This window comes from Epinephelus moara, chromosome 18 (assembly GCF_006386435.1).
Source record: "Epinephelus moara isolate mb chromosome 18, YSFRI_EMoa_1.0, whole genome shotgun sequence".
Taxonomy (NCBI): domain Eukaryota; kingdom Metazoa; phylum Chordata; class Actinopteri; order Perciformes; family Serranidae; genus Epinephelus; species Epinephelus moara.
This window is the reverse complement of record NC_065523.1, coordinates 19571048-19588020: the sequence shown is the minus strand read 5'-3', so window position 1 is coordinate 19588020 and position 16973 is coordinate 19571048. Positions and strand designations below refer to the sequence as shown.

Here is a 16973-nt window from a genome sequence, read left to right as displayed (position 1 = left end):
GAACAAAAATCTCTAACAGGTCAAGGCTTGCTGGGTAATAACTGAGCTGCCGTTGATCTTGCTGTGTGAAGTGTGGTCGTCCATGACAGAATGAGATCAATAGCTGGACTAGAAACATGATTCTACCAGCACTTATGGATACAATGTTTTGTAGAGTTTATTGAGTGTGAAAACTTTGCTCTATGCAACCCACTTTGTAGAAACAACCCCTTCTCTATCCAGGGCTTTGAATTTATACAGTCTCACACACACACAAACATATGCCCTTTCCTGTCTAGAATGGTATGGCAGTGCTGGATTGATCTGACTGCTGTGTCACATTGAGTTTGTTCCACTGTGTCAAGACTGCCATGAGGAGATGTTGAATGTAGTGCCATCTCAAGGCGTTGTAGTTGTGTGCAGCAGCCCAGTTTTGCTTTCAGCAGGGCTTGGGATGGGAGGGGTTTTTGAGCACACTAAGCCAGTAAATCTCAGTGAAGAATAGCATGTTGTTACATGTTCCTGACTGCCTTGTGTGTTTGATAATTAGGCCTCTGTAAGGTGAGGTGAAGCACAATTGGGCGAAAAGAAACAAGAATGCGTAATCTTTTATTGCAAGAGAATTAGATTAAATAGAAAAACACAAGCCTGAATCCATGTCAGCGGCCCATAGAGGCTGTAATGTTCATTAAAACCCACGACACAAATGCAGTATGTTGGACTTACTGACAGTTTTGCATTTGTCTGAGGCCTATGAGAAGTGGTGCTAATTTAGAGTTTGTCTTTAAAGGCCTCAGGGGCATTAGAAATAAAACAGTTCATTCTCTGAGGAGTAGCCTACAAATCTGCTCAGCTAATACAAAATATCTTCTGTGCATCGTGGCATTTCTTGGCAATCCTCTCAATAGACTTTAGTATTTGTTCTAATTGGAAGTTTAGCTGGATGGTAACAGCAGAAGAAAGGTCAGGGGTTCACTAAAAACTTTCGGATACACCCTCCGATTACAGTAATGCCATATTTCATTGGCAGTAGTTTTAACTGTGTGATACAGTAACTTACTACTTACTTACTAGTCTCACGTAGTCAGACCTATCTTCGAAGCTCTGTGGCAGAGCTAGAGAAAGGTCTAGAATCACTGATCATCTATCTGCTATAGTGGGGAAAAAACATTGGCTTGTTTTTGTTTCTTTAAACCAATCACAGTCATCTTCATCATCATCGGGCGGTGATAAGCCCAGGATGCAGCAACGGTGCTCTTGCAAAATAGTGTCAGGGGTCAACTTGTTTTGATGGAACATTTGCACACGGGGACATTAACAGCTGTATGTCACTGTGATTCAACTTTCACTGGTAAAGAAGACAAACATAATTTAATAGGTGCCCTAGATGTGAAGCATGACTATGCTTAAGCTCCGGTGGAACTCACTGGACCCGTTCAAACCCCAGATGATTTGCTGTTTGTATGTGGCTCTAGCAGAGCATTATTATGAGATTATCAAAGAAGCTTGTGTAAAGGGGACCGGATTGGAACATCAGTGAAGTCACTGTCACTGGTGCATGCCTCTACTGAAGTTAAAAGATGTGGCAAATCAATTCCAACTGGCCATGTCACACAACAGATCAGCTTCTGTCCTGGGTTTTCCTTTCCAGCTGTTTCCATGTCAGCCTATGGCCTTTGGGTTCCATCTAAGGGCATGCCTGATAATCCTAGCATTGGGTTTTGGGAAGGTGTGACTGATCCATCCTCATCTTCTTCTTCTCTGCCAGAGAGCATTGTTGCTGATGGTATCTGGCCAGTGGAGGCTCAAGATCCACCTCAGGCACCCGTCGATGAATGTTTGTACTTTCGTCATTGTGGTTGGTCGTCCTCCATGACTCTGATCCATGGGGTAATAAAGGCTTCAGCTCCAAATGTTGTTCAGTTGCGTGAATAAAGCCGTTGCTATGCTGATTCTGGCTCAGTATGTTGCTGTGGACTAAAGTTGATGTGGCAACTAGCATAGCATAGCATAGCATGGCAAACATTACAACTTGGTGCATATTGGACACAGAGAGCAGACACAAACTTTCCCTGAGTCTGTATGACTGATCAATTGGGCCCATCTGCGCAGAGGAGGGAGCTCATCAGGCTCCGGACTCATAACGTACAGTCAGTTAGCTGAGGAGAAGAAAATCAATCTCCCTTTTTCACTCATTTTCAGTCTGCTCATTTTCGCTGATCATATCACGGCTTGTGGGCGTATGAGAGAAAAGTCAACTCGTTTGTGGCAGAGTGCCTCAGGCAGGACGGCACACAGAGAGGAAGAGAGCCCTTAAGACCCTGTGTTTAACAATGACACCCACCTAGAGAGGCTAAGATAGTGTCCACTACAAACAAGTCATCTAACAGCATTCAGTTTAATTTGTGCGGGCAGAGATGGGTTCCCTTTAGGCAATACAAGGAAGTCGAGAAAGTACAAGTAAAAGTTGCTAAGGCAAGATCAACATTTTCTCATCCTCCTCCTCGTCCTCCTCCACCACATCTGTGTTATTCTAGCAGATGAGAGGCACTAAGTTTTCTTTTTTATCTCCTCGCTTTTCATTAAAAAGTAAAGTATGTCTAAGCGCAGTCTGGCAGCGGCCACAGATGGCGGCCGCATTTCATTGATCGCTCTCTCCCTCCTTCTCTCCATCTCACACTCTTCGCTGTTGTCTCTCCCACTTCTCTGTCTGTCTCTTTGTCTGTCGTTCCTCCACTTCCTGCTCTCTCCTGCCTTCAGACACTTTCACTGTGCCATTTCATCAATGGGTAAAGCCCCTGCCAAAATGCTAATCAGCTCATTATGTAGTTCAATGGAGTGGTCCAAGGTGCAGATAGAAAGGGGTTTCATCTAGATAAACTCCTTTGCACCGTATCGGCTGTTAATAAGAGCCCAGACAGAGATAGAGAGGCAGAGTTCAGGATTCAGAATGAATGTCTCGAAATGTTTGATAAGCTCGGAGTTTCTCCAGCTTGGTGTCATAAAATTGAAAAGTGATTCCAACCTGGAATTGTGGTTTCGTACAGATGCAGAAAAAAGGTGTTGTTGGCGTGCAAGTGCAGTAGATAAGCACTGATAAACAAACACACAGCAGATTGAAGCAGGTACTGTAGGTGTAGGTGCTTTCTGTTGTGCCCTGGAGCCTTTAATACAATCCTTTTGAATCCAAAGAGTGCTGATGATGAAGGAACAGAAGAGCAGACCTAAGCAGCTCTTAACTGTGCAGGAAAAATGCTTTTGAATCCCCACAGGAAGGAAATGAGTATAAACAGTTTTGTTGTTGTGAATCGTACTGTATGCTGCACTTCTAAAAGGGTGTGAATCCCTCCCTTCCCAGTTCTTGTAATCACTGGAAGCTGTATCCATGCAATAGAGTGTATAATGTCACAACTTGTCAGGATTTTGTCCTGAATATGTCAGTGTAAGGGGAACAAAAAGGAGGGCGGCAATGCTGATCAGTTAGAACCTGAATGTAAGAACTGCAGTGACGTATTGGAGGTTTCATTTATGTTCATAACCTCTGCAAAACAAGTCTTTCCAGCTATGATGTAACCCGAGGTTGCTCAGATATAATAGTTGCTGGTGTCTGCCTTGGCTTCTCCCACTGCTCTCATTGCCTTGGGTTACTTTGGTGACCTTTTGAATGGCTGGAGAATTGGGCCATGTGGATTTGACAAGAGGAGCGAGCCCTTTACCTTGTTGAGGTGACGCTCATCCCTTTAACTGAGGGCTGTGCCTGTAAAGAAATACAGCAACTAACTGAACCAGTTTCAAAGCACTTAATTTGAGCTTAAGGTGTACAGAAAGAACAGAATAAGGTCAGGCTGCTCTCGGGAGAAAAATGCGTTCATCATCCTTTCATCCCTGTCTTGCTTGATTTGACAACTTGTGCTCTGTGGATTTGTGTAATGGCGTAAGTGGATTTTTTTCCACTGCTAATGCAAAAGGCCATTCCTCAAAAATGTTTGTGCTCATTGTGTGTCATTTAGTCACCCAAAATAATCCTGCGCTCTTGGAAATCCAAAGAACTAACCTCGTGGCTGTCGGCAGTGGGGAAGTAATGTGCTCTGGTGGCTGCTAAATGAGATACATCTGCGCTGTGCGATGGCACCACAGGATCTTACATTTGGCTGCAGGGAGGAACTCCAACTTAACGAACTTCATTAGCCTTTTTTATCTTCCGTCTTTGTGGAATATGATGTAAAACTTTCTAAAATGCACTCTAGTGCTTTGAGAATACCGAACTTGAGGAATTATGACAATTCTTCTCCCCTACGGCTAAGAGTGAAATGACAAAAAAAAACATCCACAGAGTTGATGCAGTGTTTGTCTAAACCATTTCCTAACATGGAAGGGCGTTGGAGTCATGTGTCAACAAACAAGTTGGATGTTCAGGACAAAATGTATTTGGTGATGATTACCCATGACATGCTAGCTTTATCTGTGTACAGAAAGAAACACATTTGTACATCAGTGACGCCCCCAGGAATTCTTCATAGGGGTAGCCAGATGGGGCCACTGAAAATCATGGGGTGGCAAACCAAAACCAAAAGCTATAAATAAGTTCAAGAAGTTTGATTGTGCTGTTTAGGTATACAGGCTCGTTGATATCTATATAAATATGGAGAGATTGGAAAATAAGGGATTGCTGATACACTTTGGTTTCTTATTTTACAGTTACTAGTACTAATTATCTGATGTGCGTACTGCATAGACTAATACTGCTACAGTTAACATGTTTTAATGTGTTTTGTATCTATACATGTTAGACGCTTCATTGTTCTTCAAAGAAGCTGGTTGTCCTTTTCTTTAAAAAGACATGATCAGNGAAGTTTGATTGTGCTGTTTAGGTATACAGGCTCGTTGATATCTATATAAATATGGAGAGATTGGAAAATAAGGGATTGCTGATACACTTTGGTTTCTTATTTTACAGTTACTAGTACTAATTATCTGATGTGCGTACTGCATAGACTAATACCGCTACAGTTAACATGTTTTAATGTGTTTTGTATCTATACATGTTAGACGCTTCATTGTTCTTCAAAGAAGCTGGTTGTCCTTTTCTTTAAAAAGACATGATCAGCTTAAATATAAACGAGTGCATTGATTGTAAAGAGCAAAACATTTACTGGGAAGAAGCCATATCAAGTTTAGGGGAGATTTGTGAGTACCCCTAGAACCCATTTTCATTCAGATATCTTGAGAGCTCAAGGGACCCCTTGGAAATGGCAATGCCCAGTGGTGTAGTGGAGGGTATATGCAGGTAGAGACGGTATACCTGTGTCTTTTTTTTCTGGCCGCTTACAGTATACCCACCTATTAGCTAAAAAACATTGGAATATATAGGAGAGTATACCCACTTTGTCCTTGGTAGCCAACCCATCTATCTAGTTGTACACCCACCCAACTCATCAATTGCCACTACACCACTGGACATGCCAAAATTTAGCCTAACTTTGGAGTGTAAATTAGCCCTCTTTCTGGCAAGCTATACCGACATGATTGGTACCAATGGATGCCTTACGTCATCTAGTTTCACAAGATACCACTATCTAGCTTCAAAAAGTGAGTGTGCCACAGCCTCTTTAAAGCAGTAATGCAGCCTTCAGTTGTTTTCGCTGGAGGCAGGGGTTATGGCCCCTCTTGACCCCCCCTTGGGGGCACCACTGCTGTGTATGTGTTTTTGATTTCCAATATATATGAGAAACATACCCCATGGCAAACTTCAACCCAGTCAATACCCCAAAGAAAAGTTCAGTCTAGGTCAAATCATTGCAAGTAAATATAACCCTCTCTTCTAGGTCAGTATTAATCAGCAGATGTTACAGTATGAAAGCCATGAAACTGGACACAGTCGACCTACTTTGAAAACTACAGTATTGAAAACTTGAAGCTACCAACATGCAAACTCTGCCGTTTGTAAATGTCTGATGTGTGTCCACATGGTCACAAAACACTTCAATACAACCTACCTTTCAAAATAAGACTCCTTGCACTGTAGCTCCTCAACACTGTTTCTGACCATTTGGTGTGTGGTCAGTGAACTCTATGACATGTTCCATTTCTATAGAGCTCATGCTGAGACAAAGTGACACACCAGGTCTCCCCCCTTTTCTGTCTCTGTTACTCACTTTTATGCATACATTAGCACACCTGTTGGCTGACACGTAAAAATGGATTAGAGGTTCTTTGTGAGCAATCCCTCCTCCACACTGCGGGATCTTCAGTCATAATTGCCTTGCCTCTGTAGCATTCGGCAGGGAAATTCTGGCCTGAGAAAGTTACTGACTAAGGCTCTCTACTTGCACAACTATTAGCGCCATGGTGCACTTAACCCCTAATTGCCCCGCTGGAACTGTGCAGTGATTGGCAGTACAAGCCTGAGCTACACTGAGCTGCTGTGTGAATGCGTGTAATTGTGTTAAAGTGAAACATGGTGTTATTAAAACAAAAAGTACTTAGATGTCAGCTAGCTGCTTGGACCATTTCCCCGTCAGTCCTTCTGACCATGGGCTTTACCTTCTCAATGTGAAAATGGCTCCTGGCATTAAGCTGTGAAGAACCTGCAGTGCATTAGTAACCAGAATTTGTAAAACCTTTAACAGCAATAATAAGGCATATGAAAGAAAAGAAAATATTCAATGCCCACATTGTTGCTAACACCAGCATGTTGTTACTTTTGTGCACAATTCTGTAGATATTATATCCCATGTTCATGTGTCATTGTGTGTTTTCCCACCAGTTTGTGGAGACCATCAGCAGTAAGCAGACTGAGCTGGACACTTTTATTGCAGAGGGTTACAAGACAGCCTTGTCTGAGGAGCGTCGCAGGTACTGCTTCCTGGTGGACCGCCAATGTGCCGTGGCCAAGAACAACAGCGCCTATCACGGCAAGGTAAGTGTCACTAGACCACCAAGAAGACTTTTTACAATCAAACAATGTCAAGGAGAGACATTAGAGCCTTAAAATAAGAATAGATAAGGATATGTTTCAGTCATGGTCTATGTTCTCAAGAGGACAGCTGTTTCAGTCAGTACTGCCACTTTAAAGCCCTATTACAGCCACTGTTACTTCCAGTTTTTTGGTTAACATTCTTTCTCAAACAGAAGATGGGTGTGTGGTTAAAAGTTGGACATACTCCATTGAGCATGACAATGAGATTGACATCTAGCATACGTTTTAAAGCGATAGGATCAATATTAGCATGGGTCATGGTAGCGGTAGCTCCAGCATAACCATATCCATCTTAACTATTTAACCAACTGTTAATATGGGCATCTAGTGTGTTTGTTAGTGTCCATAATGGACCCAATGGCATTTGTTTTGCCGGTACCAGCTGGCAGTTGCAAAAACTTTATCCCGTAGCTGACTGTACTCTGTAAATGTGAAATTGTTAACTTGCTCATGTTGAGCAAACATTAGGAGTCGAAAATCTAATGAAACAATCCCAAAATGAAAGCTTACCTTCTTGTTTTGCCAGTGATTCATACAACCCTATGCCGTATGTGCCCTGCAGGTGTAGCTAATAAAAAGGTACATCCTGTGGTACATCCACTCTGCAAACAGCTTTATCTGTTACGTCTTTAACGTAGGCAAAATACAAGACAAGTTGACTTGCTAGCTCACAACAAGATTTTAGTGTTGCTACTGAGATGCAAAGATGCATGATGTATGACCTGCAGCTTCTACTGTAGTCATACATCATCCTCCCATTCTAGCAACAACCTTTTGTTTTTCACTTTTAGCACGGTAGGTAGAAAAAGATTTCCGCACACTTAGTACTTCACGTTATTGTTGAGCTTACGGTCTATAAGACCTTCATCAGAGCATACATGAGGCAACAATGGACAGGCTGGTAAAAGTAACCAATCACTGGCTGTATGCAATACACCTGTGTGCAACCCTGGTGGTAGGAGCTCCACCTTCTGGGAGTTGTAGTTTTTTTAATGCTGGATGGCAAACTGAAAGGCATACAAATTGAAGCCATATTTGTCTTGTCGGACAGTACCAAAATATAAAACAAGGGTGGAACACAGTGAAAACTTTAACTTTTAGCTCAAAAATTAAGCGATTTGTCAAAAATATGTTTAAGATTCAAGAAGTTTATCGTCATAGCGGTTTACACCTTACAATGAAATTCTTTATTACCAGTCTCCCTTTACACTAAACAAAAATAAAAGTAGAACTAAAGTTAGATTTAAGAAAAATAGCTAAATGAATAAGCAGAAACAAAGAAATAAGTTTAAAAGTAAAGTGCACCATGCCTCATGGAAACAGTCAGTGAGGGTGGTGCAAACTGTGAGGCTGATCCTGACAATGTTGAAATATAAAAGTGGCAAAATATACTAAAGGGAAGCTAATACAAATCCTAAGAAAACAACCTAAGTTAAAGTTCAGAGAAAAATAAAATCTATAGGCGTTATTTTATTTAGAGTTTTCCACTCAAAAACTATTCTGCCTCATTAGGACTGCGCGGGTGTTGTTTTGACCACATTTGATTGACAGTGATGGCAACACAAGCAAACAACAACTCAGCTGTCATCGTATTTTGAAACGTTACTAAACTCTGATTGGTGCACAGAAATGCATTACATCACTTTTTCCCAGCTGAGCCCTGCCCTCTTAAAATGAGCGAGAAAGGAAGGGAGGAAGAGGCAAATACCCAGTGTCTCATTTGATTTAATCATGTGTCACTCAAAGCAAGAAGCTGATTGAGAAAGTTGTTTTTCATCCTTCAATAACGGCTTCGCACAGATATGAGTTTATTGTCACCTTGAACTAGTGTTTCCTTGAATAATTTGTACACTCATCAGCACTTTTCTGCGGCAGTTTCTCACTAACTAGTGGTTCAGTACTTTTGATCTTTCAGCTAATCAGGAACAAAAGTGTCTGTCCCTCATTTTGAAAAAGGCAGAGCTTGTTAGATCAATTCATAAAACTTAGCTCATTCCCTTCCTGCTATTGTGTTGATTCTAGCCAACTTCTCCCCATCTGTCATCTGTGTTTTATTTGAAGACTCACCTGCTGTAGACCATTGTTCAGCAAAAAGAGCAAACGAGGAGATATATAATTCAAAGTCGCATTAGCTTTGACCGCTCACAGGGGCCTCCTCATTTTAAAAATTCATTAAGACGGTAGACAATGCCCAGCTGACAGGCATATCTGAAGCCGTAATCCATCATTGCACCTTCGCACGTCTGGCCACCTTTTCGGATGGAGAGCTTCCTCGCTTGTTCAGTTCATGAAAGACTTCAGTGGGGAAAATAAGCGTCGAATGTAGATAAAGATGGACCGGAATCAAAGCTCAGTGCAACAAACGGGACAAGAGTGGCAAACAGTTTCTCACCCATTTTGTTTACAGCAGTCATTACAGAGTTTTGTAATACCTGCTTGTTGTTTTCACATCGCTGCTGACATTTGAAGCAAAGAACCTTTGAATCCAAACAGATCCCCCCCTCTTTATCATAACATCAAAGGTAATGGAGCGATATTAACAAGGCTTTAGTTTTTTATGCTTGTTGTTTTGTCCATTATCCAAGAATTTGATATTCTTCGGTAATGAAGTATATCAGTCTCTGGGGATTACTGGTGGGTGTCAGCTGCCAGCCTGAAGATGTGGCTGGAGGAGGACTGTGTTTGTGTGTGTGTGTGTGTGTGTGTGTGGACTGTGCTGCCTCCTCTTTTTGCAACATGGAGTCTAGTCATTAATCAGGATGGGGCTGTGCGTAGGAAGAGGTTACCTTCAGCAGACTGAAGAACCCTCTCCCAGAGGGTTCCTAGTGTGTGTTTGTCTTTGTGCAAAATGGAGTGTGTGTGTGTGTGTGTGTGTGCGCGTGTATGAAAGAGGGAGAAAGAGATGGTAGGAGCTGCGACTTACTACATACAAAGAGACAAAACTGTCCATGTCTTCCACACGTGTGTGCATGTATGTATACCATACAGTCACACACAGTGTGGATTTCAGTCTGTTCATTAAACTCTACTTCTGTGGTTGTAGAAAGAACAGCCGTGTCCACAGGCTGTGAGATGCTGCAGTGGGCAGCATGGTTGTATGTATGTCCATCCCACAGCCTCACCCACGCAGCACATCACCATAGCTGTGCAAAGGGCAGTGGTCAAGGCTACAGAGTGAGAACAAACCTCTGAGAACTAAATGCTTTTTTTGTAAGAGAGAGAAAATAGGGAGAAAATTGAAGGTTTAGCAAAGAAAATGCTTAACTGAGCTTTTTCTCTGGTCACGTTGCCGCTACATCAATATCATATTTTTATGTTTGTGTGTGTGTGTGTTTCTCCAATCTTTCCTTCCTGCTTCCAGGGTAAAGACCTTCTGACCCAGAAGATCCCAGTGTGGCAACAGGCTTGCTCAGACCCTAACAAGCTGCCAGAGAGGGCCATGCTCCTGGCCCAGCAGATGGGCTCTGCCGCCCTCGGTGGCACGAGCCCCCTGCATACCTCCAAATCCAACTTGGTCATCTCAGACCCTATCCCCGGGGCCCAGCCTCTTCCTGTGCCCCCAGAGCTGGCTGTTTTCATGGGCAGTGGCATGGGACACCCAGCAGTGAGTTTGTTTTCTGTTTCTATTTATTTTTTATTTGTCCTCTCTTCATAAGGCAAAGCGGTTTTGGTAAAAGAAACTTTAAAGTTCCCATATTATGCTGATTTTCAGGTTCATATTTAGATCTGGGGTTTCCATTAGAACATGTTTACATGCTTTAATGTTCAAAAAATACTTGACTTTCCGTTTACAGTCTGTGCTGGAACACCTGTACTCACCCTCTGTCTGAAACGCTGCCTTTTAGCGCCTGTCTCTTTAAGCCCCCCCTCCCAAAAAAGCCCAGTCTGCTCTGATTGGTCATTGTTTCCAGGTCTTCCAAATCTGTGCTTTCAGCTTCTCTGCACTGCCATTTCAGCAAGGGAATGACTGTAAAGTCACTGTAACAGCACGTTCTACCTTTATGTAGTAGAGTTGTGACATCACAACTTCACAGAAGTCCTGATGGCTCGCTTAAAGGCACAGTTCCTGAATACGGACTGCCTGCATTTCTCTGTGATACTTTCACATGGGGCTGGGCGATATGGAGAAAATCACATATCTCAATATTTTTTACCACATCATAATGTCGATATTGCGACAGCATTTGCACAATGGGATTTTTGATAGATCATCATTAGTAATGCGGCTCTATCACTTTACTTAAATATGGCCTTTAAAACCAGGAAGAGACAGCACTAATGATATTACGATATCCATAATGTATGTGGTATCTAGTGTCATATCAAGATATCAGTATATTGCCCAGCCATACTTTCACAGTGTTTTTAAAGCGCCTCTGCCTGTTTTATAATTTAAAAAAACAACACATGGCAGTGGACTAATTAATATACACAAAGAGAATTTGGTTGGAAATGTCTCATTAGATTCTTCATCAGCCCAAAGCAGAAAGCACATGCTACAGGAGAGGCTCCCAAGTGCTGGAAATTGTGCAGGAGCCAGGATGCAAATCACTGGCATCTATCTTGGGAGTGTCCTGTAATAAGACAGTTTCGGTCTGAGGTGCACAAAATACTGGAGGGCATTTTTAACATAAAAATACCTTTCCTATTTAAAACTTTTATTTAGGAAAAGCTGACTTGCAACCTGAGTACTTAATTGATGTTTTGATATCTGCTGGTAAGAAAGCCATCACAAGACATTGACTTCCTTCTTCTCTAAAAAAAAAAAAAAAAAAAAAAAAAAAGACATGGAAATATGGAAATCTGACTCTCTACAATATGGGACCTTTATGCCAGAGCAATTTGAATTCTGATGATGTACCATAGTCTTAGATATGACGTCACAGACTTATTAAAATGTATGGCCATTTATACAGAAACTGTCCTTGTGCTTCTTAAGAGAACTGAATTACTTAACTGGAATCACTTCAAATCCATTTCCTTACCACTGTGAAGGAGCTAACAGTTCTCGCCTAATATAAGCCTGCCCACCTTTGGCCCTCCATAAAGATGCAAATCAGACGAGCATCCCTTTAGTCTCTTTTTGAGGATGGCACTGGGGTTAATGAGCTGTTTAGAGTCTGGATTTCATGCTGGGCAGCTGCTAAAAGACTTTGATGAACTCTCACTAGACTTCGGGTCAACTCCAAACTTATAAAGAAGCTTTTTTATTCAAGTTTAATTGTGAAGTGTTATTACTTCAGCTTAATCTAAAGTTATTGCTACTGTAGTTATGCACAGGTTAAGCCACCACAAAGATTTTTGGATCTATATATACTATATCTGCTTTTTTATTCCAGAGGCTGATGGGCCCCGATGGTATGTCCATGGTAAATGGGACAACAGGAGTCCACGGGGAGGAATATTGGACGGATGGAGGGACTTTATCCGTGTCCCAAGTCAGGCCTTCATCCCCTCAGACCCAGGCGCAGGGCCAGTCCCAGGCTCAGCCCCAGAGACAGGTCAGCGATGTCTACTCCAACACCCTCCCTGTCCGCAGGCCTGCCCCCGCCAAGAATAAGAACCCCGTGGGTAAGATATCCAAACACTGCTCGAGTTAATGAACAGAAGATCACAATATGTGATCGAGTCCTAAATCCTGTTCCTTTCATTTCACTCAGAGGTACACGGAGGAGCATTTTAACATCACATAAATAGTTGAGATCACAATAAGATTATCACCTTGCTGGTTTTAATTATTATTTGATTTTATTTTATTCCTGCTTCTTCTATTGCTTTGAAGTGATGTGTCTATTATTTTTTATTGGTCAGCTGTTGGTCTTCATTATTGTTTTATTTTATTTTGTTCTCACTTTTTAAATGGTTTGGTCGGTTGTTGATCTTAATTCTCTTAATTTTTATTCCTACTTCATTATGGTTTTATCTCACATTTATTACTTAGGTGTCTGTTTTAACTTTTTACTTGTCTAATGTTTATGGCTGCAACTTCTGTGGTAGCTTCCACCTGAAATAAAATGTCCTATATATTCATTTATTCTTATTTATTTTGGTGTCAAGCCTTTGGCCCATCTCACGTGGGATTATAAGACGACCATCTTTCAGTCATGTGGCAAGGAAAAGAAGCACAAACAAGCAAACAAACCAAAAAACAATAGTCTAAATGAACTGCTCACGCTTCTTTTCTCCTCTCTCAGGCCGTGTCCAGATAACTGGCCAATCAATATGTCTCAAATGGGAACAGCCATCTCAGTCTCTGCATCTTTCCTTGTTTACAAAATCGATATCCACCCTTATCCCACCAAACAGAGCGTCACACAGTTCACAATAAAAAGGACAGTAGGAAACAAAATGGAACTCGTTTTCAATATCTTTGAAACAACACGTTGGACACATCTGCTTTTCTTCTTCTAGATTAACATCACATTCAATTTCTGTCATCTGGACATCTGGTCTGTAATGAAAAAAATATTCTAGTCCAGTTTGCTTGCTTATCTACCGGCACTTCGGGTTGAGAACTGCTGCTTTACAGTGTCACAGAGAACCTGGAAGGAGAAGTAGCAACATAAACTTAGAAATCGGATTTATAGGAAATGTTGGCATGAGACAGTCTACCTTTCATCTCCGCTATAATCTAATTTGTATGTGGTGATTATCAGTTAATCTGACAGTGACTCATCTGCCTGGTTGCTGACTGCGCCTCAATAGACTCAAATGTTACCTTTAGTTACTCCAGAGCATCTGGTACTCTGAACTCTTAATGAACTTCCTGTCACTGAGCATTGTCTCCCTCTGCAAACACCGCAGGAGAGACACGAACCCTGCCCAGGTCCAGTTCCATGGCGGCAGGCCTCGAAAAGAACGGGCGCTCCCGTGTCCAGGCCATCTTCTCCCACGCTGCGGGCGACAACAGCACCCTGCTCAGCTTCTCCGAGGGAGATGTAATCACCCTGCTAGTGCCCGAGGCCCGCGACGGCTGGCACTATGGGGAGAATGAGAAGAACAAGATGTAAGTGATGTATTCATTTATTCCATTTTGCCTGGATCCATACTGTGAGACTGGGGGAACATTCGCCTCACATTTAGGTACAGTAAACGTCGAGTGTAAGTTTAACAAGGTGTTCGCTTTTCTTAGGCGTGGCTGGTTCCCGTTCTCCTACACACGTGTGCTGCCTGAAAGCGACAGCGACAAGCTCAAAGTGAAGTATGTAGCGTTTCTCTATCGCAAGCTGTGTCGACTTTATGAACCGAAGTCTAAGACCTTTTGTTTTCTTGCCTTCCCAGCCTGCATCATGGGAAAAGTAGCAGCACAGGGAACTTGTTGGAGAGTGATGCATCACTGCCCACACCTGACTATGGCCTGACTGCCCGACTGCTGGCACAGAGCCTAGCACAGACCCGCCCACGTCCCTACAGCATGGCAGGCTTTGGCACACAGGTAGGTACAATTGAACATGTGTAGTATCCGTGAACAACATACAAACACTTGTTACTCCTGCTCACTTAATTTGTAGTCCCCGTCTGATTTGGCCTTGTGTTGCATAATTGGATATGAGTAATCCTGCAGTAACTGGAGAGGGGACTTTTCCTCAGTGTCTGCTGCCACCTAGTGTTTGTATTTGAGTACAACATGCACTTCAATCCAAGGTATACAAGCACACAAAGTAAAATAGTTTCTTTTATCTTTTCAGCCTGCTATTGAGGATTATGACGGCCGCTTTGCCACAAGGTAAGTGCCTTTTCTGCCCTGTCCTCTAAGTAACGACATGTCCTCTTAAGATATGACTGCTGCTGCTGCCATCTGAATTGCTTAACTTGGGTTGTTTTGGAAGTAGTGACCCATCAGAAAAAGCAGATCACCTTAAAATGATTTCACCTGAGATACTACATGCTCGAGAGACAGCAAGGCAACTACTTAACATACGCAGTGTCTAAGCTGGTGTGGAGTACATTGTGTAGTGGACAAAATTTAGTTTGCACAAAAAATTGTATGTATACAGTATTCTCCGAAATGTCAGTACAGACAGTTAAAAGTGCTTTATATGTGAGTGTGCTGTTCATGTACACTATTGTCTCATAATGCAATAAACACAGGAACCAGTGGAGCCAATCACAGTTGCAAAACATTAAGACAAATAGTAGAAAGTGGTGAGGCAGCTCAAGGAAGTTTTGCAAAACAAATCATTTAGCTTAAGGATCTGCATTTCAAACTCATGTTTCGACTGATGTTTGTCAGCAAATAGTGCATTATTTTGTGTTAGTACAAAATTGTGAGGTACAAAGACAGTTACTATATAGTACATACAGTAATACACTGTGTGGGATCAGGTGGTGGACTACAGCTCCACACAGTGTCTGAAACTAACATTTACATAGTATAGATTACACATAGGCTGTTTTATCTTTTTTAATTATTTGTTAAAGCGATACTTCACTTGCAGAATGACCGTTTGTAATCAGTTAGTCATGCCGTGTTACCTTGGATTTGTGAAGAACACATAGTTTTTCCCACATGCCTGCAAGAAAAATGGCAAATGTATTGATTTATGGGGACCACGTTTAACAACAGTAAAATTATAGCAGGACAGGCCGCCCCATAGCTCACCTGGTAGAGCAGGCGCACCATGCTCAAAGGCTGTGTCCTTGCTGCAGTGGCTATAGGTTCGAGTCCAACTCACGTCCCTTTGCTGTATGTCATTACCACTCTCTATCCCCTCCTTTCACACTACAGCTGTCCTATGAAATAGAGGCAAAAAATATCTTTAAAAAAAATAGTTTATGATCAGTACCTCCCAAACAAAGCAGCATGCATGTGTTTTGGAAGTACTGAGCACACAACTTAGTTACGTGAGAGCTTGTAAACGGATGTTTTGATATAGTTTCGATGTTGTTAAATGTGGTTTGCTGTTTTCCGTGGAGGTATATGAGATAAAATAAAGTTTTCTTTATGAATTCAAGGTGACATGGCACAACTTATAGGTACACAAATAGTCATTTTTTGGGTGAAGAGCTCCTTTAAGTCTGTAAAATGTCAGGAAATGGTAACAAATGTCAATCACAATTTTCAAGCGCCATTTTCAGATTATTTGTTTTGTCTAAACCAATAGTGCAAAACCCAAATATATCTAATTTACAGTAATATAAAACAGGAGAAAGCAATAGATAGACAATTGTTTTGTTTTTTTTGCTTTGACAGTTGATTACACGGATAAAAAGTAATCAAAAAGTGGGCCGTTATTTTTATTTTTTTGGAGGCTTCAACAGCAAGTGAGGAACATCGCTAGCCTTAAGCAGTAGATTAGATTTTGCTGCAGTGAGATGTCAATGCAGTGTTTCCTCTGAACGTTTTTTACTGTCTTCTTTGTCCTTTCCTCTGTGCTCCTGCTTACTTTACTTTATTATTTTTTTAAAGTAGCTCTTTAAAGTAATGAATGCAGTCCGGCGGGGTCAGTGTCTCAGTTTATTGTCAGCGTACTCTTGGCCCAGCATATTTTCACTGTAATCCTATCAAGTCCTTGCTGACTCACAAGGGTGGTGTGAGGTTAGGGTTAGGAATGATGCCTGTTTCTGTCCAATCAGGGGGTACATCCGTGTGTACATGTATATAAATGTGTGTTTGTGTGTGTGTTTGTATGTGTGTGTGAGAAGGAAAGAGAGAGGGAGTGAAATGACCTGAGTGCTCTCGTGTTTGGTGGAGTACGTGTTGTGACAGTAGACATCATGCTGACCTCATCTCAGTCATCACTGCTTGTCAGCCTGGGGCTTTGGGCACCAGTGTCAAGCTGTTGTACATACTGTCTGCTCTGAATGTGTTTTTTTTTTTCTGTATCAGTATTTTGAGACAACACTGTGCTGCAGGGTGTATTCACCCCCAACAGACTAATCTAACACTACATCCCTCCAGCTAAGGAGATGACTTGATTTTCTCATCAACAGTCTGGGGTTTGTCTACTTCCCAGTGACAGACGGAGGCAAATATTCAATAAAACTGCTTGATATGGGCGATAATGTCAAACCA

The 16973-nt window shown here is 41.9% G+C and overlaps 1 protein-coding gene across 6 annotated transcripts in view; it reads left to right on the top strand.

The window, feature by feature from the left end:
• baiap2a (BAR/IMD domain containing adaptor protein 2a) overlaps positions 1-16973 on the top strand; it is a 93678-nt gene that overhangs the window by 70701 nt on the left and 6004 nt on the right. For all 6 annotated transcript variants that reach the window (XM_050068371.1, XM_050068375.1, XM_050068370.1 and 3 more), the window contains exons 7-13: positions 6746-6898; positions 10320-10562; positions 12298-12529; positions 13763-13964; positions 14091-14159; positions 14240-14393; positions 14647-14684. In XM_050068371.1, the coding sequence (XP_049924328.1) occupies positions 6746-6898; positions 10320-10562; positions 12298-12529; positions 13763-13964; positions 14091-14159; positions 14240-14393; positions 14647-14684 (1091 nt within the window). The remainder of the gene's footprint in view (positions 1-6745; positions 6899-10319; positions 10563-12297; positions 12530-13762; positions 13965-14090; positions 14160-14239; positions 14394-14646; positions 14685-16973) is intronic.